This window comes from Mixophyes fleayi, chromosome 5, assembly GCF_038048845.1.
Source record: "Mixophyes fleayi isolate aMixFle1 chromosome 5, aMixFle1.hap1, whole genome shotgun sequence".
NCBI lineage: Eukaryota > Metazoa > Chordata > Amphibia > Anura > Limnodynastidae > Mixophyes > Mixophyes fleayi.
The window spans coordinates 135,651,335-135,679,046 of NC_134406.1; the positions used below are offsets into that span (position 1 = coordinate 135,651,335).

The 27,712-nt window shown below is 38.1% G+C and overlaps 1 protein-coding gene across 1 annotated transcript in view; it reads left to right on the top strand.

Annotated features, from left to right (window-relative positions):
- Positions 1–27,712, top strand: part of ADAMTS16 (ADAM metallopeptidase with thrombospondin type 1 motif 16) — a 377,420-nt gene that overhangs the window by 152,722 nt on the left and 196,986 nt on the right. The window contains exons 8-10 of the mRNA XM_075212833.1: positions 1,540–1,645; positions 2,030–2,167; positions 19,537–19,690. Coding sequence (XP_075068934.1) covers positions 1,540–1,645; positions 2,030–2,167; positions 19,537–19,690 — 398 coding nt within the window. The remainder of the gene's footprint in view (positions 1–1,539; positions 1,646–2,029; positions 2,168–19,536; positions 19,691–27,712) is intronic.

Below are 27,712 nucleotides of genomic sequence, written 5' to 3' on the forward strand. Positions count from 1 at the left end.
AGAAGCATCATTGTCACAGATATAATACTGAATAGATATATAAAGTATAAATAAGCAGTATTAATTAAGGTATCAATATTTGGAAAATACTCATATACCTTAAAACACAAACAAAACAAAAATGTTATTGAACAATATAAATGAATAGTAACACAAGTGAGCTACAATAAAATAATGAATCAAGCAAATTCATGGTTTGTATCAAATATAAATTACAGTCAACCTGTATCCTTCATCATCGTTGAAGGCGATGTAGATCAAAGTAGCGTAGAAAGTGCAATATATTTAGGGGAACAAAGTGAACTGATCAGTAAAGAGGCACAGGAGACTACTACATAACCTAATGATGTAAATATCACCCCTCACATTACAGATTGATATCATACATGTAGCACACTTAAGTACACGCACAAGGAGGGGAGGCCTCTAGTCACCCATGCCCAGTTGCCTATAAAGAAACCAAGTGGTTGATTCAAGCACTTAAAGGATGCCTTATCTCATTTTAAAATAATCTCATCTCTCAAAATGAAATCTCATTTCTGCATGTTGGTGCAAACGTGGGGCACTGATGGGTTTAATCAGCACTCAGCAAAAAAACATTCCCAATACTCCACTCACCGTACAGTATACCAAGAATAAGGGGAAATCAAGATTTAGAAGAAAAGCAGAAAACAGTGTGGTGAGATTTAGGTTATATAAGAAATTTCAGTGATCATATAAAGGCACAAGAACAGATGTTGAGTACTTTCATTAAAGTCACAGAGATTTCAAGAGGATTCAAGTAGTCATATAATCGGTATACGGTTGACGGTCAACAATTCAAATATTGACAGTATTAGGTCAGCACGTTAAATGTCGACAGTAATATTTAGTTGACAATTCAGATGACGACAGTATTATTAGGTCGACATTTGAAAAGTAGGCAGTATTCAATTGTCGACCTAATAAGACTGACAATGTTATTGTCGACTTTCCAACCCTGTGTATATTACGGTGTTGATCTTGTAACTGTCGAACATATATGTCACACCCGAAAACCAAACCGGATTGGATTAATTACTTATAAATCAGTATTATAGTTGCAGTTTAAAATAATAGTTCAGATGTTTTTCATGGTTGCAGTATTGGTCAGTAGAAGTTATTTCTAAAAATGTGACCGATAACAATGAGAAAATGATGTATGTGAGGTGTCAAATGCGCATAATGTGTAGGAAATGTTATTTGTTTATGTTGTTGGTTTGTTAAAGGCAAGAAGCACCATTGGTCATTGCCCGATTCAACGTAGGCCACTTACATCTCATTTTGACTCATATACTTAATACACTGTACATACTTCTTGCTAAAAGCACCTATTTCTAAAAGTGAGCAAGAGATTAAGTGACTCCTTAGTCCAATTCAGAATATTGCAGTGTATTTTGGAGTCTTGTGCAACTTGTGTAATTAAGGTCATATTTTTCTTGCCCTGTATGCAGGAAGACATTGCAGGAGGTTGCCGTCTCTGATAATTCTGGGTCAGTAAGATGCTTGTTTTTTTCACAGGGTTTGCTCCAATAAGTGGTATGTGCAGTAAATACCGTAGCTGTACTGTAAATGAGGACACCGGGCTTGCACTGGCATTTACCATTGCTCATGAATCGGGTCACAAGTAAGCCTTTTCCACCTCTGTTTAGTTAGTTTGGAAATTACACACATTTTCATTGTAATGCATATTGTTCTGACTAAAACAAGGAGCTAATATTCTGTAATTTAATGCTAGTTCGGTGGTTTAGTATGTATTTTCTGTTTGTGTCTATGCCACATACTACGTTTAGTGTACCTGAAAGCTAACAGCATGAAAACTTCCATTTATTTAATGATGCAGATAAATAAGCTATCCATCTGAAACATTTTACTGAGTATTTACAGAAAAATAAAGTTAATATATCTTATAGTGATCATATTAAAATATTGCAATAACATTTCAGCTTAAATGACATTCCCAAATTGCTGCTAATGTTTACATTAATTTGTTTTGCATGTTAATTTACAGTTTTGGCATGATCCATGATGGAGAGGGAAACATGTGCAAGAAGTCGGAAGGCAATATAATGTCACCAACATTGGCAGGACATAATGGGGTCTTCTCCTGGTCAGCATGCAGCCGTCAGTACTTGTCCAAATTTTTAAGGTATTGTATTTTATCCTCCTTTTGTAAATCAAAAACAAAGCAGTGTTATATTTTGCAGTTCAAGACTATGGTCTGAATTAAATAATTAGAGTGACATCAAGCAATACTGCAACACTCATACTCTCAGTTCATCTCAGTTCTATCAGTCATTCATATCTGTTCAGTTTATAGTTTTATTAAAGGCAGTGTGCCAAATTACCTGTGTCAGAGTGTTTATCATTGACGCATAGTTTATTACACCATATTGGCCTGTTTCTTATCTAGCCTGACACAGCAATTGAATTCCTACCTGACCAATTAGCACAGATGTAACTTGTTCTAAAATCAGCCTCACTGTACCGTAGCATTCAGTATAAGGGAAACTGACGCGTCAGGGGAAATAGTCGTGTTTTATTCTCTAAGGGCCTCATTATCTTCGGGCGTAAGTCTATTTGCTTGTTGTATCTTGCGTGAAAAAGCTCTGCGCATGCGCCAGAACAGGACTTTCACCGGTGAACACAATTGCCTGTAATTCATGTCTGAGCAAAACTGACACAAGTTCAGTGCATCTCTTCAATAAGTGTTTTTTAGCTGTATCATTTGCACCGGCTACAGAGGAGGTGTAAATGCCAATTTATAGTGATGACTATGCGTATGCATGCCAGAACATGTGTCTCCAAGTAAGAGAAACTATAAAATGCATTTTATGTACAATAAGATAAGCATTAAGAACATCCTAATTTATGTTTCTCCGATACAAAAAAAGATAAATTTTTATTAATGATTGTAGTATTAAGATTTGTAAATTTTATATTGTAAAATATTTTTTTGCATGCATTCTGATTTGACTTTAATAGTGCACATATGCATGTGCATATCCTGCAGTTTGGTCTGTTTGTCTACATACGCTAATGAATGGCCAGAGATTACTTATTCCCAAATTCAAATGTAAATGTATCTTGAGATCCACTTGTATTTGAATTTGGGCATACATGCATACAAGTTACATGCATTTTTTTTAAACGCAAGTTGCGTTCACTTTGCATTCGAAGATGAATCAGGCCCGAAGTGTTTTTCTCACAAAGTGTAAGAAAATACAATTAAACAGCACATTTGAACAAACATTGAACAACATCTGAAGATATTGCAATGTATGTATGTAACGTATGAAATAAAGATTTTCCGATGTGATCGCTGTGGTTCCGAGGCACAAGAGTTTTGTTCAGAATATATATTACAGGGTAAAGTATCTCATGCCATACGCCTTAGCGGTGGGCAACAACAACATGCTTCTATCAGAACACTCTGGTTTCCATAGCCAGAGGTGAACAATTTCTACACTATACAGTCATAAAAAGCAGTGACATCACAAATTTACACAGTTACAGTATTAAGGTTCACATTCATAGGTTGATAGGTCATGACCTACATAGAACTCGACGCCCCATTGGCTGATCCCTCTGATCATTGTTCTGCGAAGTGGGGGTCCTCTTTCCATGTGTGGCCAATTGTCCTTTCTTCAGGCTCCCACCTCTATACCTGTAGAAACTGATTATTTTATGACATCTCTGGGATTGCTGTTCGGTGCACAACAGTAATATTAATTATAACTATCAATCGCAATGGGAGGACACTACATAAATAATACCGGAAATGGTGCAATTAATATGATAGAAACATTAATTAGCTTTCTGCCACATTATATTTTATATTAAATGATAGAAATACATTAAACTATTTGCGTGTTGCTACAATAATTATTAGGTTGTATATTAATCGCATAGTAACTGATTGTAGTGTAGAGAAATTATTGATTACCATCGTCATCCAATTAATAAACTTCAACAATATCCATAAAATTATCTTCATCCACTACATCCTAATACTGCACTTCTTCTCCAACTGCACTGGATATTGCAATAAGGTTTTATTTTTCTCTGCATTATTTGCTTCAGTTTCTTGTCCTTTATTCTTAAACTCCAGTGATTAAAAAAACTGCTTTCCTTACTACCCTTTCATGGCATTATCGTTAGAATTTTATCATTCCTCAAACACCCCAGGGGGTAAATGTATGAACATGCGGGTTCTTCAACACCTGCGTGTTCGGCGATTTAAATTTCAAGCGGCGCTGCATTGTAAAGGAAAGTTTCCCTTTACAATGCAGCGCCACTTGAAATTTAATCGCCGAACACGCTGAACAGACGGGTTTATGTCTAGTTCATTGTTAGACGTCAATTTATCACAAAATTGAATAAAACTAATTTAAATGCCTTGCATCCTCTATTTCAATGGTACATCTTAGTGCCCACTGTTTGCAAATGGAAAACCCGACCTTAGACTTGGACACTATCTTTCGCTCTTACCTACAATCAACCAATAATCACCCACTCAATTATTGACAAAACACCAAACAGTGGAGAGAATATGTCCACAGCCACCGTGGCATCACAGAGTGGTTAAAATTGCCTTCTCACAGCCCTTAGGAGTTTGATTCCAATGTGAATGGTTACAAATTCTCTGTACACAGATGTGCAATACGATTGGCGCTATGGAAATAAAGTATAATAATAATAACCTTTTCCAGGGGCAAGCAATAAATAGAATAGAGATGTTCACTGACCCCCGTGTTTTGATTTTGGATCTAGATTTTTTAGAAAAAATAGCCAACGTATGCTAAAATCAAATCATTTTGCTCTTTTTTTATTCCTACATTATTAACCTCAATAACCAAAATTGACTGGAAATGACTGGCAATTAGTAACTCCTCACAGATCACAATATTATTTTCATCTACTTTTGGACAAAGACTGCAGCGAGCTGGCTGGAAGCTAAGCGACAGAACAATGACACAAACACACGGCAGTTCATAGCACATCTAGGAAACATTTTCACACAGCAGTGGCAGAAAAGAAGAGTGGTGCAAAATGGAATTGTCCTTGGGCCCTCCCACCCACCTTTATGTAAGATATTGAAAAAGACATGTACAGTTTTGCAAGTGCTCCAGCGACAGAGTGCAACTTTTATGACTGAAGTGCTTGGTTTGTTAGGGCCCCCACAAAACAATCTAACAATGGGCTTAAGGCATCTAAGAAAACAGTACTGTTAATGAACTCTTCTGTGGCAAGTCATGCACCAGTGGAAGCAGTTCTTGATAGTGATAAGAAGAAGCAGTGCCGTAACTAGATATTTTAGTCCCCTGGGCAAGACAGGGCACCGGCGCCCCCCCCCCATCCAAGTGGGGGTGGCCAACCTAATGTGGGGGTGTGGCTAGCACTTTACTGAAATAATTCTGCTACACATATTTGCAAATGGATGAAAAAAAATAAATATATATATATATGGGGTTCAAATAAATTAACAACCGGTTCTCTGCCCTAATGACCAGTTAAAGTATGCAAAAATATATACCGAAAGGTATTCTAATATTTCATGAACTTACTACTCAAATAAGAACAGTAAAAGAGATACACAAAACTAGATTGTTATAAGAAAGCGTTTTAAAATGTTAAAGAAAAAATATTAAAGAATACCTTACCTGACAAAAATCTGTTATTTAATATTATATTCATATTATGGCACAGTAATGCCCCCAGTTAATATTATGCCAGAGTAATGCCATCAGTTCTTATTATGACATAGTAATGACTCTCTTCTTCACCACTGCCATGTAGCCTTCCTTTGCCCCTCAAAACAGTGCGATGCAGCTTCCTTTTCCCCTCAAAACAGTGCGATGCAGCCTCCTTTGCCCCTCAAAACCCTACTTTGCTGCCCCTTGCTCCATTCCTTCACTTACCTTTTCTATCTGTTTCTTTCTTCTCTTTTCATCCCTTCTTGTCGCCGACTCCTCTCTGTGCCGTTCTAGGACTCCTGCAGATTTTCCTCCAAGAATTGTCTGTTTTCCGCCATCCATTCTGCCCTCTATACCGACAAGTTTTCCAGTCCCTGAACTAGAACACTTGCCTGTAGCATTATGCTCCCACTGCAAAGCCTCACAGTAGAAATAGGGTTTTTAGGATGATGCATAGTGTTAGGTTTGTGTCATACATAGTGTCATGTATTGGGACAAAAACGTTTAATACCACCGAAGAATATTCCTCCAGTTGGCAGCATGTGGAAGACCAACATCTAGGCTATATTTCATGGCAGTTTCTTCAACAATGGTTTTCATTCCTCTGCCATGGAAGAGAGTAGTTTTCAAAGTTGCTGAAGGTCTCCTTAAAAAGTGCTGCTCTTGCACAGATGCTCAGTTTTGAATGACACGGTAGAGTAACAGACATTATTTCATGGGAGGTCCTCCATTACTGATTAAACCCCCCTCCCACTCACCCCCAGCAATCAGCCTAGCGCACGATGCTTAGTCTGGGTACTGTGCCTTTACAGAATGTTGCTTAGGCACCATGATTCAAGATTTTCCAGCATGTGTGGAGAACTGCAAGTTCCAGCATGTCGTTGGTGAGGCATGTTGGGACTGGATATCCGTATAATTAACAAGTACCGCCAAACCTAACACTCCGCTAAAAAACAGTGTGCCAAGCTATAAAGCTTATACAAGCTACAATAGACATTTGTAAATAAGTTGTCACCTTAAAATAGAAATATTTTCAATCACCGCATCATTAGATTTACTAACAAGGTAAATATGGTTAATTTATATAATTGCAGCCAGATAATTTTCATAATCATTTAATTGCCCTTTTTCCATGCCAAACCTTACTACCTTAGGCAGCTGCCCTAGGTATCGTCATGATATAATGTTACGAGAGAGAGAGAGTGAGTTTTCAGCCCTTTCAGCCTCCTTCTTCCGCAGTGTTCCACGAACGGTAAGTTCGGCATTTAGAACGCAAGTTTGTGATCCAAATGCCGAACTTCCCGTCAGTGGAACGCACATGTGTTCCATTGACTGTTTTTTCATGTATTTAAATTATGTGCAAAACAGAAAACTAATTTTCACCCCTTGCATTGTAACATGGTTGTGTGACTTAAATAATAAAATAAATAAATTGTTAGATCATTACAGCGTGAGGAATTCACATTCCCTGTTTTGCTCGATCAACTTGGTGGTACAGAACTTTTTAAAAAGTGACAGAGACATGTGTCCCGAAATATTTCGGATCATTTTTGGCATTCTACAACAGCATATAGGAGAATGAAGCAGCTGCAAGAAGAATATAATTTGAGGGGGAATGTACATTAGTCCAGCACAGTGGAGAATACTTTCTGTGTTGTGCAAGATGCTGAAACCACTCAAAGTAGTCACCTGTGAAGAGAGGGAAGACACTATTAGCTTGTGTCAAGTGATTCCCCTAATTAGACTTTATGAAAAGCAGCTAGAGGAATTGAAGGAGGAGATGAAACAAAGCAATTCCACTAACTATGTTGGACTTGTAGATTAAGTACTTTATTTGCTTCGCCAGGATCCAAGAGTTATCAACATCTTGAAATCGGATCACTACATTTTGGCAACTGTGTTTGATCTTAGGTTTAAGAGCTATGTCTTCTCTGTATTTCCAACTGACCCAGATCTCAAGAGATACAATGAGCTCCTGGTCAGCAAGCTGACAGCTCAAGTGGTACATGACACAATGATGTCTCCTCCTTCAGTTTCTCTGGCAACTGCTTCTTGGAAAAAACTTAGCTTTCCCAAGACACCCAGTGGTGATACGGATGAGTCGGCACAACATTTTGACATTTGGTCTGGCCTAAAAAAATTGCCCAAAATTAATGACAGCTGTGCCGTAAAATGAATTACAAGTTCCATGAGGAAGGCCATTACTGGCAATTACATCAAAGTACAGAGACTTCTGTGATAGTGGATTCCAATGTACACACTGATGAGGGTGAATATGATGACCGTGTAGATTGCAGGTGCTGATATCTAGCGGAGAGAAGGGAGCTAACTGATGCTGGTATGCTTGGTAATATTTTGGGTAGAATGGCATGTTGGAAATGTTATGTTTTTCTACTGTAAACTTTCACCTTTTATTAGAGAGGTGTTTTTTTCTTTAAAAAGGTACAATCTTTTTATTTACATTTTTGTTTCCCTGACTTAAAAACACTATGCACTTGAACAAAGGCTTTAGCACATGAGGTAGAAGGATTAGTATAATCATGACTGAACCTTGAGAGTGACGAGAACAATGTGACTGAAGAGTGACAAGGACACTGCCACCCCTGCTGTTTCTGTATGAGCTATGGCACAGTAGAATGTCATGGTAGACTTTTAAAAACACTGTCAGCCTTATTATTTGAATTTCTGTTTCAGCACTGAACACTGCCACCTCTCCTATTTTTGGGTGAGCTATGGCACAGTACAATGTGACTGCAGATTTAGAACAAGACTGCCAGCCCTATTATTTAAATTTCAGCAATGACAATTAGCAATGGAGCTCTCCTGTTTCTGTGTGAGCTATAACTAAGTAGAATGTCACTGGAGGCTTTCAAGAACACTGCTACTCCTCCTCTTTCTTTTCTAGCTATGACGCAGCCCAACTGCACTAGAGAATGCTAAGAACCATGCTACCCCTTCTGTGTCTCTCTGTGAAATGGCGCTGGATCGCCACGGAGGGCAGTACTTATAGATTCCAAAACTCGCGAGATCCCACAATGTAAAAATTACGTTTTGCCTCTTTTTCAATTCCAAAGGTTGCTCGAAAGTACCGAACCGACTCGTCTCAGTACTCGGATCTGCTAAGTTCGGATGGGCTCGGTTCTCGGAGAACCGAGCCTGAGCATCTCTACCAATAAGACTTCTCCTCTTAACTGCAACATGGGCTGTGGCAAACATCAAATGCAGCAGTATTTCTATTTTTTTTTTTTTTTAAAGATTTTATTTTTGCAAAGGTCAACCAAAAGTAACATTCTGTACAGCACTGTGTTACAAACATCTGAAGAATACATATGCAATAAAACATACAGCGTCTTATTAGAAGAGAGTATTAGTAAGGATGTTGACCCAATTTTTCAAGGGAGCAGTATTTCTATTTTATACTTTTTTATTTTCTCTTAATATTCATTATTTTTTACATATGAATATGTTTTCTTACTCTTTTAATCAATCCATATATGTTGTTTCTCTTCTAGTTTTTTAAAGCATTAACACTATTCAATGTATAAAAAAAACCTGCATATTCAGGCAGTGAAAAACATCCTATTGTCTGGATAGTGTTGTCTTTTGCTCTTATGGAAAGAGGGGGATGTGAGCGCGCCATTTACTGTTATACATATGATCTCTTTCGCTGGGCATGATGCTGCTCATCCCTTCCACTTTTCTCTGACACTTCTACGCACTCCCTTTGAACCTAAGCCGTCAATATTTTTATAACTTGCTCAGGAGAAATTCCCCTGCTCCACTCCTGCTCTTTAAGTTTCACTATCCCTCATAAGAGCAGCGGGACCTGTGGCCGGCTCCTTTCTGTGGACATGAATCCCAGGCTGCTTCCTAGCAGGGTCTCTCTTAGAGTCTTCTACTGGATGAAAAAAAATTGCCATTCTAGGACCTTGAATTTTATGTTTGCTAAAAAACAAGCTATGGGGTGACATCTGTATATCTTCTATATTAGAGATGTCAACAGGCAGCTGTAACTTTGGAATAGAGGCATACATTTAAGCATTTGTATTTACTTTGTAAACATTGTGCTGTAAGAAATGTATTCATAACAACTTATAATAAAAGAGACATATCACATTTCTGTGTTTTATTCTCCTGTAAAAACATGGGGCAATCTATGGAATTTGTCAGAGATGTGGCGATGTGATTTAGATAGCACTAAATCACATTTTTTTCTTTGATCAAAATAATATACATTTTAAACATATTTTGAACAAATATATTACTATGGAAGATCTCAATAAAGGCAACATACTTTGCACATGTTCTTCCTGAACCATATTGTTTCCTGTTCTTAAATGAAAAAACTGGGCTACATTTGCACATATAACCATACACTCTTATTTTTTAATATATATCATGTCCATCATTTATATATAGATGACTGGTGCAATTTAAACTTGATGAGTTTTGTTGGTAGCATGAGGTTTTTTTGTGCTTTTGTGCCCATAAACCAGCAAGTAATCATGTTTATAATATTCCCAGTATATTTAAACGCATCATGCAATACCTGAAATGCTTCCCTTATGACTTTTATTGTTTTATTGAGTCTATTAGAGACCCTTTTATTGGCCATTTACTTAATGGAGGGCATTGCTGCTATAGGAACACTATCAAATTCTAATTTCAGAACGTCTGTTATTGAAGGGAACAGCATTAAAATACAGTAAGCTGTATAAATAGATGTTGCCCAGTGACCCTGGAGAAAAAAGGTCCCTAGGGCTAGACAACCATCAAACACATAGTGGAACTTGACTCGATGAACAGTTATCTCCTTTTTCATTTTTATCCATTAACAGGTGTAAATATACCCATATAAACTTGCACTGTATAACTATTTTATACAATGTGTAAAGTAGTTACAGCAAATTTGCTTAGTAGGCATTTCAATTCAAGAATTTTGAGTTTTTTTAAATCAAAGTAAAAGTATCCCGTAGTGTTAAGTGAAGGTACATCAGAATACAAATTGAAACATTTATATTTTCAGTTGTATATACATTTCCTAATTCTAATCCGTTTATTTTCACATATTATATTTCTAGTAGTAACTTTTTAAAACCTGGTATTTAGTTTCCCTGAATGGTTCCAATGTTAATTCAGTATATTTTTTCCTGCAATTATGTCAGTGTTAATTCCCTGGACAAACATATTTACAATATTTGCAGTACTATACACTGAAAAAGAAAAGCACCCTGATTTAGTATTGTTATGAGTTCATTTATCAAATACAATGCTGGTGCAAAGCATTATATCTTATATATCAATCAAGTTAATCCAATATGGTGTAACACTTGTATTGTTGCTGCCCCCCTGTATAGTATGCTAACAATGGTCCTGACAAGAACCATCACAATGTGTTCTATTTCCTGTAACTATAGAAACACCAAAACATGCTTGTACAAGTTCCTTTTCAATTTACACACAAAAAGGTTCCCAGCAAATGGACAAATCCTACGAATCTTGCCTAGTAAACTTTGGTTACCCAGCTGTCTTTTGCTTTGTGATTTCCAAGTCTTTCGTGTATCTCAGTAGTGGCATTTCTCATTGTGCAAATTCTATATCTGTAATGTAATAGGGTTCACACAATGATAAATGTCCAATTGACAAATTGCATATGTAAGGCATATTATGTGTAAAATATAGATCTATCTATCAAGAGAATGGCTTCAACACTTCCAGTAATAGAAAAAAACTCCTGGTTGTCAGACAAGAAACATTTATAAGAACAGCACCCGTAGGACTTTTAGATTGTGAATGCTGTCTTTCAGTGGGGACTCCTCGTTAGGTTAACCTGTTAACTCTTTTATTTCCGCATTGCTCAGCTTAGATTGAACATCGGATATGGCTATTCCTTTTATACCACATAGATATCAAAGAAATCCAAAGAAAAAAGAATTATAACTGCTACCCCAATTGGCATTAATGTCAGGGAGAGTAAGCACTGGAGCAGGAAAATTATGTAACCCAGTGAAGCAAGGGAAGATATTTGAAGAAAAACCGTAAACAAAAAAATATAAATAACACAGAGCAAATTTGAGAGATCCTGCTAAAATGCCAATAGGCCTTTTTTCTTTTTCCATATACAAGAAGTGGTTCCCAACTGAAATAATTCCACTTTAGCAGGGGAAAGCATGGAAAAACCTATTTAACTTTAAGTATCGCATTGGTACTTGTACCGCCACAATAAATGTTTTTTTATCGCCATTTTAGAAAAATCATTTAAAAAACACTTTATTTTTAAACTTGTTCTTATTAGTTGTTTGTTTTAAAAAAATAATAAAAAAAAATAGTGGAATTCAATTCCACTACACATGCGCAAGCCATCAAGCAGACTAATTCATGCTCCTATCAGTCAAGACTGCTCCAGCACAGTCAGTTAACCCTTACCACTGTGGGTCAATATCACTCACCCTGCCCACCAATATTGTCTTGCTAAATTATGGCAATTTCCTGGTAATAAAAAAAAAAAAATCAGGCTTATCGCCTTAAGCATCGATGTTGATAAATAGGTCTCTATGAGATCTTTCAGAAAAGAGGAGGTGTGCAGACAAAAGGTAAACATTGGAGATAAATTCAATAGTGACACACGGTATGCAAATGAAAAGGGTTATAAAGTTTTCTTTAATTCTAAAACCATACATGTATGAGGTGAGAGGAAATGTTTTGTATCAACAAATTGGAATTAAAAGTATACTACAACATACAACCATATAGGTACTGATGGTACCAAACGGAGGAGACCTCTCATTTTGTAAGCCATGCCATTGTCTGGTTATTCATGCAGAATGTCTGCTTAACAGGTGGTGATTTATGAACACTGGAAAATTATCAAAAAAACCTGTTGGGTTTTCAGTATAAAGGTAGATACATATATTACTGTAATCAATATGGTTATAAAAACAATATTTTAACGCATTGCAATAAATTCCCAGTTTCTCATGCACACATTTATAATAACATTATTTAACAAAATTAAAACTAAAATTGTGTGTCTGATGTCACAATTCAAGTTTGCTGACTGGGAATGACAAATAAATAAACAATCCTCCATCAGGTGTCTAAATCAAAAGTATTACAAATGCAATACATTTTCCAACTGAAACATGAAATATAAAAGGAATGCACTTAAAATCACAGAATAACAATATACACTGTAAAAGCTTGATTGATAATGGAACATTGCTAAGATGGTAATTGTTCATGCACCAAATCAGTTTCCAAGCATACACGTAAAAATGTAATTAACTGTATGTTTTTTTTTAAATGTTAATGCTAAAAATATGTAGCTCTGTTTAGATTGCTTGTTGGCTATAATGCATAGTTATTCAATATTACATTTATTATTTCAATAATTAATCATCACTACTTCAGTTAAAGAAGCAGTTGTACTGTAATATACAGGTGACATAAATAAATTGTATGTAAAAATTCCTCTAAAATATATCCTTATATAAGTATATATCCTTTTATAAGTATATATATATAGTAATGTTAGTACGTATATATGGGGATAATTGATGTTAATAGTGTAAAATATATTTTTGTATTTGATGAGCTCAAATATTTTGGTAATGGAATATCAGTGTAGTCACAACCTACCTGGTTAGGATGAACACCTCTTACAAGCAACTTGTTTTGTTTCTATATTGAAACTTCTATATTAAGGTCTCCCTACTGTAAATTAAAAAGGAAATTAGTTACTGAGTTTCATAATCTGTACAAAAGCACTCAGCCTGGGCGCTTACATTTTAATTTGGTCATAGAACTACACTGTGATTACTAAAGTATGTTATTATTACTATTAATATTTATTTATATAGTATCAGCATATTCGGCAGTAATTTGCAATTGGGACAAACACACTTATAAAACAAGACTGGGTATTAGCAAACAGATTAAGTAATAAGAGGACTTTACTGAAGTGCTCACAATCTATAGGAAAATAGGAGTTTAATACATGAGGTTAAAAGGTACTTATTGCATATTTGTCCAGGCAGATTATAATGAGAAGTGCATAATGTGGGCTATATGATCTAGTCACAAAACAATGTTGGTTTGGGGTCAGACAGTTGTTTGAGCATACTGTAGAAAGTAAATACATGTAAATTTGGAGTGACCTGTATGGTAGGAGTTTAAGAAGATGGATTCGGGTATTTGACAAGCTTTGCTGAACAGGTGAGCTTTTAGGGAATGTTTGGAGGCTAGGGAAAAGTCTTGTATGATTGAGAGAATTCCACTGGGTACTGTCTGAAAAAGTCTTGAAACCTGGAATAGGAGCAAGCAATGAGTGAGGATATAAAGAGCGGATCTTGAGCAGAGGGATCAAGTCAGGAGATATTTTGAGACAACTGACGAGATGTTTGTTGGTGCAGTTTAGGTAAGAGATTTGTTTGTGAAAAGACGTATTTTATATTGAATTTTGTAAGGTAGAGCCAAACAAGTTGTAATGTTGCTCTGGCAGAGCAGCAGTAGAAACATGTCTGGCTAGGTAAATTAGTATAGCTAATGTATTGTAGGTTTGAAATTCTTTATAGGGCGAGATCAGTAAGAAGGAATTGCAATAGTCAATGCATGTGATTATTAGCAGTGTCTTGTAATAGATACATGTATTTTCTGGAGATGATGCTTAGATACATTTAACAGTGAGTTTGAATGTGGCGAACAAAGGATAGTTCTGTCAAGGATGACACCTAAGAAGTAAGTTTCAGGTGTACAATGTATTGTCTTACTGAAAACAGAGAAAGAGAGGTAGTAAGCGCCTGTTAACTGGTGGAAAGAAAAATAGCTCAATTTTTTCAAACATTGAGTTTGTGGTGCCGAGAGGACATCCAAGATAAAATAGCAGAAAGTCAGTAGGTAAGAAACAGCACTTCTGCACATGCGTGAACCAGCTTGGTTTGGGTATCAAGTGCAGATAGTGAATCAGTAGCGGTACACCACAGCGATACGCAGCTGCCTCTTCAATATTTTTCTGATAAATGCAGTGAATAAGTACGTTTTTTGCAATAATATAAAGTAATACTTATCAACATGTTCGGGAGACTAATGATGAGCATGCTCCTTCAGTAACTAACAATGATACAGGAATTGTTCTTTGCAATCAGCCTAGGTTGGCAGTGGCACTCTATAATATAGTAAATGTTTTCCCAATCATGCCAAAAATGTTTTTTCTAGCTTGATTCTTAGATATTTTCACACTCATTTGTTAATGCTTTCATTAGCCTCTTTCTAATAAGCAACTTCAATTTTAGAGTGGTGGTTTAATAATATGTATGTAAAATCCCCTAATCACTGGAGATTGTTTCAGAGATTTGCCCATTGTCATTGTGAAACTTATGAAGTCTGGTACCAGTGAAATATGAGAAGGTGAAAGAACTGGATATGAAAATGGTTACTTTATTCTAACCAAAAGCACAGAATACCTCCCTGCACACTGTCAGCCAATAAAATGACTTCATGCATTTGCTTGGAAATCCTGTCAAGTATACTAATTTATATAAGGAAAGCTATTACCTTGTATAAATCTGAAGCTCTTAAGTATGTTTTACTTGTAATTTGAGTTTCACCTTAATTGAAATAGCTCAAAGATTTGTTTCTTAGATACAGTATGATACAGTACTTCCCACAGTTATACTTTTCCCCATGGTTTGATGCTTAGTCATTAAAATGCTGAACAACTTGTAGTTGACTGACTTTGTATACTTGAAAAATGTGGTAAATTAAGTAAAATTAAGTAATGTTCATGAGCTGAGGTCAAGCTGCACATCACGCAACACAGTAGTACTATAAGTAATTATTTAAAGACACAGTGGTTAGTTGGCAACTGCAAAAAAGGTGCAGAGTGTAAATTTCACTCATATGCCTCATTTATGTCTTAATGAAGTAATGAGAGTAAGGGAACATTAAGACATTGACTGTCTTAATTTCATGTGTCACATTTGTATAGTTCAGTGTTATGATTGCACATATATAGATGTGATTTCTTGTTAGGATATACTGAGTTGTAAGGGTATAGAGTCAAATTTACAGGTAGTATAGTAGGAAAACAAGAAGATGGATACTTCAGGCCTGATTCATTAAGGATCTTAACTTAAGAAACTTCTTATTTCAGTCTCCTGGACAAAACCATGTTACAATGCAAGGGGTGCAAATTAGTATTCTGTTTTGCACATAAGTTAAATACTGACTTTTTTCATGTAGCACACAAATATCAACTTTAAATTTCAGTGTACAAATAAGCTATCAAGTATTTTTGTGCTACATCAAAAAACAGGCGGTATTTAACTTATGTGCAAAACAAAATACTAATTTGCATTGTAACATGGTTTTGTCCAGGAGACTGAAATAAGAAGTTTCCTAAGTTAAAATCCTTAATGAATCAGGCCCTTCATCTTCATTTGTGGGATAAAATGCAGGGAATGAATTAAGCAGATTTTTGGTCAAGGAAGAGAATACCATGTCATGTCTGATCTCATCACTCTTGTTCTTGAAGTAGGAAGCAAGATCTTGATGGTAGTTAGAAGGGTTGGTTTGGAAGAATTGAGAAAAGATAATAAAAAGCATTTGGGGATAAGAGTGAGAGGAGATGAGAGCTTGGAACTATGTTTGTTTGTCAGGGTCCAGAGCAATTTGATATAAGCAGTGGATAGCAGTATATTATTATTATTATCGTTTATTTGTAAGGCGCCACAAGGTTTCCGCAGCGCCGTACATGGTACAAACAGTAGACTATACAGGGTAAGACAGTACAGAACAATAAACACAAAGTACCAGTATTTCAGAAACTCCAGGCAGGCAGATACAGTAGAGACGAAGTGGAAGAACAGGTATGGAGACAGGAGGGAAGATGGGCCCTGCTCATACGAGCTTACATCCTAAGGGAGGGTAAACAGAATCAGGTACATAAGGGAGCCAGTGAAGCAACGGGGAGAGAGAAAGGGGGCAGGGGAGAACCAGAAGAGGTGAGAGGTTAAGTGAATGGTTGGTAGGCCTTAAGGAACAGGTGAGTTTTAAGAGCCCGCTTGAAGGAGCACAGATTGGGTGAGAGACGAATGGAGCGAGGGAGGTCGTTCCAGTGAAGGGGGGCAGCACGAGAGAAGTCTTGGATTCTAGAGTGGGAAGAGGTGATCACAGTGGAGGAGAGGCGGCGATCATTGGCTGAGCGCAGGGAGCGGGCGGGAGTGTGAATGGAGAGGAGGTTAGAGATGTAAGGGGCAGTAGACTGAGAGAGAGCCTTGTAAGTGGTGGTGAGGAGTTTGAAAAGGATTCTGTAGGGGAAGGGAAGCCAGTGTAAGGAAAGACAGAGAGGGGAGGCCGAGGAGGAGCGGCGTGAGAGGAAGATGAGTCTCGCAGCCGCATTGAGTATAGAGCGGAGGGGGGCAAGGCAGGAGCAGGGGAGGCCAGTAAGGAGGAGGTTGCAGTAGTCGAGACGGGAGATGATGAGAGCATGGATGATAGTTTTGGTGGCATCTTGAGAGAGGAAGGGACGGATTCGGGCAATGTTACGGAGTTGGAAGCGACAGGCTTGGGCAAGGGATTGAATGTGGGGGCAAAAGAGAGAGAGGAGTCGAGAGTGACACCTAGGCAGCGGAGTTGGGTGACAGAGGAGATAGTGGAGTTGTTAACAACGATAGAGAGGTCATGGTGGGAAGGGAGCCTGGGTGGGGGAAAGACAATGAGTTCGGTTTTGGAGATGTTAATTTTAAGAAAGCGAGAGGACATCCAGGATGAGATGGCTGAGAGGCAGTCAGTTACACGAGAGAGGAGGGAGGAGGAAAGATCAGGAGAAGAGATGTAGAGTTGAATATCATCAGCATATAGGTGATACTGAAGACCGAAAGAGGAGATGAGAGCCCCAAGGGAGGAAGTATAGAGCGAAAAGAGTAAAGGGCCAGGTACAGAGCCCTGAGGGACTCCAACAGGGAGAGGGGAGGGGGTGGAGGAAGAACCAGACGTGGATACGGAGAAGGAGCGATTAGCAAGGTATGAGGTGAACCAGGCATGGACAGAGCCAGAGAGGCCGAGTGAGAGAAGAGTTTGCAGTAGGAGGGGGTGGTCCACGGTGTCGAAGGCCGCGGAGAGGTCAAGGAGGATGAGTATGGAGTAGTGACCCTTGGATTTGGCTGATAGGAGATCATCGGTAACTTTAGCCAGGGCTGTTTCAGTGGAGTGGAGGGGGCGGTAGCCGGATTGGAGAGGGTCAAGGAGGGAGTTGTCAGAGAGGTGTCTGGTGAGGCGGCTGCAGAAAATCTGCTCAAGTAATTTGGACGCATATGGGAGAAGAGAGATATGGCGGTAGTTAGCAAGAGAGGTGGGGTCGAGATTGGGTTTCTTAAGGATAGGGGAGATAAGAGCGTGTTTGAATGAGGATGGGACAACACCAGAGGAGAGTGATAGAGATAGGAGCAGGCAGTAGGAGAGAGAGAGAGCGAAGGAGGTGGGAGGGGATGGGATCAAGAGGACAGGTAGAGGGTGGAGAGAAAAGAATAAGGGAGTGAACTTCTTCCCTTGATGTGGCAATGAAGGAGGACCACAGCTGGTTGATGGCGGGAGGTGAAGTGGGGGGAGAGGGGTGGGAGGAGGAGATGTTGTGTCTAATGGCTTCAATTTTGGAGGAGAAAAAGGAGGCGAAGTCAGACGCCGAGAGGGAAGGCGGGACAGTGGGAGGGGGGGGAGAGGAGGAAATTGAATGTGGCAAAGAGGCGGCGGGGGTTGGAGGACTGAGAAGAGATGAGCGACTTGAAGAAGGATTGTTTAGTGAGGGACAGGGCAGAGCAGAAAGAGGAGAGGATGAATTTGAAGAGAAGGAAGTCAGCCAGGGAACGCGATTTCCTCCAGAGGCGTTCAGCTGTGCGAGAGCACTTTTGGAGGGAGCGGGTGAATTTGGAGTGCCAGGGTTGGGGAGTAAGGCGACGACGGCGGATAGAAGAGGCCGGGGCGATGGTGTCCAGGGCAGTAGTGAGGGATTGGTTGTAGAGAGAGGATGCCTGATCAGGGCAGGCCAGAGAGGGAAGGGGTGATAGGAGAGTTTCAAGAGAGGCGGAGAAGGAGATGGGGTCAATGGCGTCAAAGTTGCGCCTGGTGAGGGTGGCTTTAGGCGAGGTGGGAAAAGGGGAGGAGGACAGAGAGAAGGAGAGGAGATGGTGGTCGGAGAGTGGGAAGGGAGAGTTGGAGAAGTCAGAGAGATCACAGAGGTGAGAGAAGACAAGGTCGAGGGAGTGACCAAGACAGTGGGTAGGGGAGGAGGTCCACTGAGTGAGGCCAAGGGAGGAGGAAAGAGTGAGAAGTTTGATGGTGGCAGGGTCAGAACAGTTGTCAACAGGGATGTTAAAGTGAGGAAGTCACATTAGAAGTATGAGATTTTCACCAATTTTTGTGTTACTTTGAAAGTTTTTGAAGGCACCATATTTCTTCAGTGTTCCGCAGCTGATAACATGGTTGACATGGACTAAAAAGAGTAGCTAGTGCCAAATGCGTTAGTGTTTGGATAAGATGTTGTACTGTCAGATCAGAAGAGAAAAATATAGTACATGGCAGAAAGAAATTGTTCCAGAGAAGTGGAAACTTGTTGATATTTAATAGAACTGAGAATTCTGCAGGAATATGGAGGCTTGGTAGAGTTTGAGTGCAATGATTTTTCCACTGTGCAAAAAAATTTTTATAAACTAGTTACATAACTAAATCCATGCAAGACAGAGTAGAATGTGTGTATACATATACTCAAAGAAAACATTTCTAATTTCAGAAACATGTCCCATTGTCATTGACTGTCCTTGTCTTGCAGCTCTTCTCAAGCTGTTTGCCTTGCTGATGATCCAAAGCCCGGGAAGGAATATAAATATCCTGAAAAGCTTCCAGGGGAACTGTATGATGCCAACACACAGTGCAAATGGCAGTTTGGAGGGAAGGCCAAGCTCTGCATGCTGGACTTTAAAAAGGCAAGGGCACATTGTCTCCTATTTTTTAAGTGTGATTATAACAAAATTAAGTTATGCTGGACATATTTTGTATATGATTGTATTGTGTGTGTGCTTATGAATGTATGCATTTTAAGGCAATGTCTGCATTTTAGGAGAAACCATTATACAATAGGTTTCATCTTGCTAAATGCCGTACCGTGCAAAAGTGTAAACTTCACATCAAAGTTTAGCCTCCTATTCCTTTTGAACATACAATGGTTTGTACAATGGCATTCAGTAATTTGTCATACAAGGTGCAAACTAAATGTCAGGAAAACATATAGCAAAATTCCCCATAGGCACATATAACATATATAATGAAGTGAATCAAAATAGTTCCATAAAAGCTTCAAAGCACTCCCGTGTCATATGTCCTGAAAGGATAGATGTCTTATGATCCCCCCCAAAGTGTTATGCTTACATCAACAGGCAGACGACACTCAACTTCAATAAAGGGTCTTTACATTATTTCTTCTCTTGTATTCTCTTTTCTTCTTATATTGCAAAATCAGCCACATCTCTATATTATATATCTAGATGGTCTCCTATCCAAGTATTGAGCAGACCCAATCCTGCTTAGCTTCCAAGATTAGCAGTCAAGATTAGGCTTATTCAGGGTAATGTGGCTAACTTCAATCAAGGGTCTTTACATTCTTTTTTCTGTTGTATCCTCTTTCTTCTTACTCCCAAATATTCATTCATGGAATAGGAGGCAAAACAAAGGCCGAATCTAGGTGGATTACCCTTTTAAAAGCTTTAATGCAAAATATTTTAAAAACTTTAAAAAACAAAATACATTCCATACAAGGTACTATTGCTAACAGCCAATCTTCCTACCAGAATCTCTCCTTTCAACTGCATATAACAAAAAAAATCCAATATTTTTTAGATGCAATCTTGCTTGTATAGTGGCTCCAGGGTATTGGTGATCAGAAGGCAGTTCAATATATACCAAAAAATAACCATATCCTATTCCTTTAGTTCCACTCCTTTCAATTAAATAAACATATTTTTTTCTCCTGTAATGCTGCTTTGTTTCGCTTCATGAAACGTATATTAATCACAAGAATGTGGGGACTGTTTATTACAATATGGCCACCATTTAAAGTATAGAACATGGCATGACTGTTTTACTAATGCACCCATACTCTGAAATCCTCTCTGCCCTGGTTGAAACCTAGGTACACGGAACATATTTTTTATATAAATGATTTTATTAGTATTTAAATGTAAAAGACCCAGATGACTGTTTTACAATTTCTCACTAAAATATATAGCTAATTCAGAGCTTTTTTTTATTTTTGAAGATTTGTGTTTAAATGAGACATATTTCAGCAAGTTTAAAGTTTGTACAAAAATGTGTTTCAATGCTAGTATATCGATCATTGAAATCCTGGCTTGTAAAAGTTTCAAATTCATAGCAAAGTTGAAATGCTTATTTGGAACAACAATTGACCCATATGGGCTAAATTCTGTAAGGGACTATAAGGGCAACTTAAATAAGTAAGATAGTTTAAAAAAGGCAAGTAGCTATGATCTATGCAAATTAGCGTAAGTAGCATATACAACTTAAAAGGTCTTACGGGTAAAGTTATTTAAGGTTTCAATTTTAAGTAATCTTGCAGTGCTATCTATACAGAGGTTACTTATCTTAGGGCATAACCTCTTATTGTTAAGGACACCATAAAGAAATTTCCAACTTGTTAAGGTCTCCTTAAATGAAATAAGAGTGTTTAGCGCATGAGAGCCGTTTGTTTTTAAACTTTGTCAAAGCTCACAAATGTACACCATAAAACAACTTAAAATCATTATGAACCAGTAAAAATTATTTTTGTGAACCTATTTGTCAACATTTCAATCTTTAGCTCAGTATCAGAAATTGTCCTGAAAGCAAAATTGAAAAAACTGAAAAGCAACACTTATTGCATGTCTAACATTCATGAATGTATTCTCTTTTGAAAATCATTGGAGAAGTTATGCTGCAGCTTGAGGTGACAGTCACACCAATTTAAGCAATGTTTCCCATAATAAAACACATACACATATTGTTTATTCTTAGAAGACTGATTGGATTTTGCAGAGAGGCTTCCCACTAGAGCTGTGATTGAACTGGTCATTAACAAAGTTGCTGGGAGACAAAGACACAGCAACTGTCTTCGGATGTGAGTGGTCATGGCTGCACCCAGCTGTTGTATGGTACTGGCACAAACATTTACATTGTTAGCATTGTTATTGCTATTGGTTCAATTTTCTAACTCTTGACACTGTTTAAACTTACAGGACTAATAAATGTCATTGAATACTGTTATAAATATTGTAATTTATGTATGCAACAGGAATATAAGCAGCAGCTGGCGGTTTCAATTAACTGGTCAAAATAATAAGAGCTCATACCACCTACTGAATGTTTTTAAGTAAGACATTCATTTGAGAGCACCTAAATAATAATAAGTAACTTCCCTCCGAAGTATGGTGACAGCGCCTCAGATCCTGATTTTGTAGGTTAAAAGCAATGCCCCCTTCAACAATTGTGAAGTAAAAAAAATATATACATTAACCTTAAATAGACATTAAAATTGCCTTTGAGAACGTTGCTTTTACCATTTTAAAAAAGTGAAAAAATAAGGGATATGCACAGTGGTCAAAGTGTGCAGGTATACAGTGGTATGCCATATCACCACTTCTACTGCTTTGACTGTAAAACTAACAAATTCATTTCACTTACATTTTCCACAACACCATTTCTAAATTGCCATTCCACCACTACGATTTTCCACTTTCACTACTCAATATAGAGTTTAATTATGTTCTCTGTTGCTACATTCCACTGATCTCTGGGGGTTATTAAGCATATGGTGAATAATTAGGATGTTGGTTTTGACTATGTACATGCAGAACCATTGTCTGCAAGTGTTAAGTTTGTTAATAAGGTGGAAGTGGAGCAACCCCCATATTCAGCTGAGGCTTGTATTCTACCCTTTCTTTCAACTGGCACCAGAGCAAAGTGCACTAGGGTACGTTCTGTACAAAACTTCACCCTGCCACATTGCATAGGTTTACCTGCAGTTGGCTGGGGGCTATGAATAGGTTATGAAATTCACATTTTGGACTTTTTTTTATCCTTAAATGATCATATTAGATCTGATTTGTCATATGTATGTAAAGGACATTCCCAGTGCTCTGAAAAGCAGACACTGGCATTACAGGTATTTGGTAGATATACTTTCCTAGAAAGTGTATCTAACTAATGATAATAGATTGGGTAGTCACTACCCAGTTATAAAATGCACAGAATGGGTCTATTATCTACATTTTAGAGGAAGTTAACCTTTAATTTCTCCTCACCATGGGTGTAGATGCTGCCTTTGCCTCATAGCATTCCAGGTATCCGGATGGGCTAGGAAACAACTCTTCTAGATGGGGATAGGTTATTTTATTAAACCAACCCCCACGCAGCATCAGGAAATTTTCCATGATCCCATCTAAACATACATACATGGAAATCCTGGGATTAGAGCTCCCCAGCATTAGGCTATGGACTATTTACTTTATTATGCCTCTCTGCCAAGAGTGGCTTATTTATTTGAAGGAGCAAAATTATTATATTTAGAGGGAGGAGGTTTTATATAGAAATACTGCAACTTTTTTGGCAGACTTTAATATGCAATTATAAATTGCGGTCTTAATTTTACAGAAAGTAAAAGTTGAAGACAAATTTGACATATAACAGTCAGGATAAAAGCCTCAACAAGATGTCATATCACTTGGCAGTTTACAGAGAAACACTAAGACGGATGGTAGTCTACACATTAAATAACTTTTGGATATTAAGGTCAAAGGTCTGTGTATTATTGCTGGAACCTGTTGGTAAGAGGTAGCAAAGACACACTCTCTCACTTGTGACACATTAAAGATGAGCACTGTTTTTATAAGTGAGCAAGACAGCATCATAGTTAATAGTGTACATGGTGTATGTTGTAGGATCCTGTGTTCCGCCATAATAATGATACAATGCCTTTGATCTTATTAATAAATAATCTCATTATTTATTGGAATATAATGCAATTTGCATCTTTCGCTATTTTATTCACGCCGAATAATACGCACCCGTGACATCTCAGATGTACTTTAGAGGTATTATTTCACACAACCTTTTGAGCTTTCGCCTTGTACCATGCCAGCCATAAACAAGGTATCCCAGTTGTTATGCTTGTGCATCCCAACTAGAAATCTGTAAGAGCGACTTACACAATCCCTGTGTTTCACAAGGTTATATATATATATATATATACCACCTAAGTATTACACATCTATTGACCACAATTATGTGTTAATCGCTAAATAAATACTAATCTACCATTTAACTCACTATACTGCATTATCTATATAAACATCCATCCATCCTATTCATTCCAGTTATCTAAACATACAAAACAGGCATAAAGACACAAGTTTTTTTTACTTTACAATAAATACATATATATATATATATATATATATATATATATATATATATATATATATATATATATATATATATACACACTAGTATGTATGCTGTAAGACAGAAATGTATATGAGTGTGTGGTCAGTATTGCTCTTTTGTGTAGTGTGTGTTTAGATGTGTAAAGAGAAATGTGTTTAAGCAAGCACATGTTTATGTGTGTTTGAATAGGATTTGTACAACGAGGATTTGTGTAGCGATAAATGTCTGTTTGCAAGCGCGTGTAAGATAGAAACATGTGGTCAGGCCAAGGGATAATGCAGACCAAGCATAAGAGAGAGAGGGATATGGGGGGAAGGAAGAGTCCATTGTAGTGTAGATAGTAAACATTTCTGAGATGGGGAAGGAGCTAGCCTTTGTAAAAAGTTTCAGAAAGTTAATAGAATTAGAGTATAATTAGAAGATAACGGTTAAAGACAGATTAGGTATAATCTTACTGTGGAATGTGTATGTCCTGTAGGCTCCAGGTGGAAGAGATGTTCCAACTTCCAGATGTGTATGTGGTGTGGTCAAAAGAGGACTGTTTTGTCTGCTTCAGTGGCTTATAAATCTTTACCCAGAATGCATTGCTTCAGGTGGGGGTTGTGACCTTTAACACACCCACACAACTGGACACTGCCTGCAATGATGACTCACTGCTCTGTGTTTCTTAGCTGTAACGTCCTGTCTTTTGAGCACATGTTTTTCCTTTGTTTGAACCTAACTTACTGTGCAGCCACATATGAGAGACAATTTCTTTGGTTGAAATGCTCTGGCTTTTAGCCAGGTCATATATTAATCTGCGCATAAGTTTGGCGCATGTAAACAGCAGTGGAATGCTAGTGACCATTATGCATGACTCAAGCTCTGCCCACAGCGACTGCATCATCAGCGGCGATATAGGAGCTCCTTCAGTGTACTAAAGGTTTTGTTCATAGAAATTGAGATCAATATACTCCTAAAATCAAACTATAAGGGCACATGTTAAACGGTAAAGTTTTTGTCTATGGAATAAACAATAGGTTTCAGTTATTTAGTTATACACCATGTTGCTTAAATGCATATCCAGTACATACCAAAAGTTTCAGTAATTTTGTTTTAAGACTTTTTCATATCCCAACCACCAAATGGCTTTCCTACTTTAGTATTTAGAAATTGAATATCATCAGATTCACATGATAACACATCAATATAATAATTAGAGATGGGCGGGCTCGGTTCCCCGAGAACCGAACCCGTCCGAACTTGGTTTCTGAATTGGCGCCAGAGTACCGAGCTGAGTCTGGCGCCAATTCGGTTTTGAAATTGAGGCAAAACGTCATTGTGACGTCGTCGGATCTCGGATCTCATTTCTCGCAATGTTTGAAATCCATAAATAGCCGCCTCCGCAGCACTCCAGCGCCATTTGACAGAGGTAGAGAAAAGGGTTAGGTCGTAGGCAGCATTAGAGCAGGAAGAGAGCAATTCTAGCAATTCTTCTAGCACTTGTTATAGCACTTCTTACAGCAGGAAGAGAGGAGGATAGAGGAGGCATTTTTGCAAACATTAACAACTGTTTGGGGTGTCATATTCCCTCCTCCAGAAACAATTTTCTGCCTGCAGAAATAGTAATATACCAGCAGTATATTTTTTTGAATTTGCACTACAAATGCTTGGGGTCTGACATATTGCCCAGTTCAAATAAATCTATTTTCTGGTGCTGAAAGTATTATCTAGCAGCACTATATATTTCTGAATTTGCACTACAAGTGTTTTGGGGCTTATTAAAATGGATTCAAAGCAGTCCACATATGAGCAGGATCAGTGGGCAGGTGCTGGCACCAGTCCTGATGGAAGTCTTCCCTGTACGTCATCAGGTAAAGCCTATATAAAAGTACATAGTCTTTTTAAATCAGGAAAAAAAACACACCCCAATTTTTTTTTTACCGTGTTGAAGCGAAAAAGAACTGTAACTGGTGAAAAGTTAACTGCCGATAAAAAAAAAAAAAATTGCCAACATGCCATTCTACACACGCAGTGGTAAAGAAAGAATGAGGCCTTCGCCTTTCTCTATTAGTGCCAGATCGAAAAATGTTACTGAGCCTTCTTCTTGTACGGTCACTCGTGACCAAGCAAGACCAAGTAATTTTGAGTCCAAAGTGGTGCACAACTACTGTTACGCGTGAAAGCCGAGCTGCAAGGAAACAGTAGGGCATTAGAGGAAAATATATGCTCAGAATCAGAAATGACACCAATCCCTGTGGAGAACTCCATCCACCAGTGGTATGTGATAGTGTACCCATAAAGAAGGGTCCTTTCAGCATTTCTGCTGATGTGTGCCTGAACAGCCCGAGTGTAGCCGGTGATACACCAATTGAGGATGCCACTTTGGAATTAGAAGAGGATGAGGTGGAGATTTGTGTAGGCGATAAGGGCGCTAATAAGGATGTTGATGAGGATGTGGTTGTTTGTGTAAGTCCTGCACCAGTGGCAGCAGTTTTGGCACGCGACAAGAAAAAGGCCATTGTCATGCCTGGGCATAAAACAAAAAAATGCTGGGGGTGAATCTTCCTCCCATAAGATGGCCAAGAAAAGGAGCATTACAACAATTAACTGTGAAACAATCATTTGCTAGAGCAGTCACACAGTCGCCAAGCGAATCACAGACGCCATGGCTACTATGCTAGTGTTAGATCTGCGTCCAATATCCACAATAAATGCAACTGGTTTTTCTCAGTTAATTGATGTTTTGTGTCCGCGTTACCAAAATTCCATCGCAACACAATTTTTCCCGTAAAGCTATTCCGCAACTATGCCAAAAAGTTTGTAAAAATGTAGTGATTGCGTTAAAAAATGCCATTCTGTCCACTGTACACTTAACCACTGATATGTGGACGAGTGGAAGTGGGCAAACCAAAGACTATATGACTGTGACAGCCCACTGGGTTGGTCATTCACCTTCACCAGCAGGAACAGTAGCAGCATGTACACCACTACGTAACATTTGTCACAGGCAGGCCACTCTTTGTATCACCAGCTTTACTAACATTCATACAGGTTATAATTTGTTACGAAAACTAAGAGATATGATTGATACATGGCTTTATACCACTTGGACTCTCCCCAGGATATATAAACACAGTAGTAAGTGCTTTCATTTGGTATTGAAATAGGTTGCTGCTTCCTTAAAAAACGTAGTATAATTAACAATAGGAGAGGAAGCGCAGGACAAATAGTGTGGACGTTATAAAAAACAAACAAAAAAAAAACACAGACTAGTATGCAAAAGTAATGTTTACAGCTCTTTGAAGAAAAAATGCAGGGAGGCGAAAGATCACTGGGGGCAGATAAAAATTTACCCTAACACTATCCCTAGATGTCAGAGTGGTCTGCTTGTGAAGACAGGCTGTAGGTTAAAATGTGGCTGTAAACTCCAATGGTGGACCGCAAACCGGAAGTGAATGGATTGCAGTTTGAGAAAAAAGAATGAAGATGAGGGGGAGTATTGCAATGGTATAATCCTACGCGGTTCATCCGCT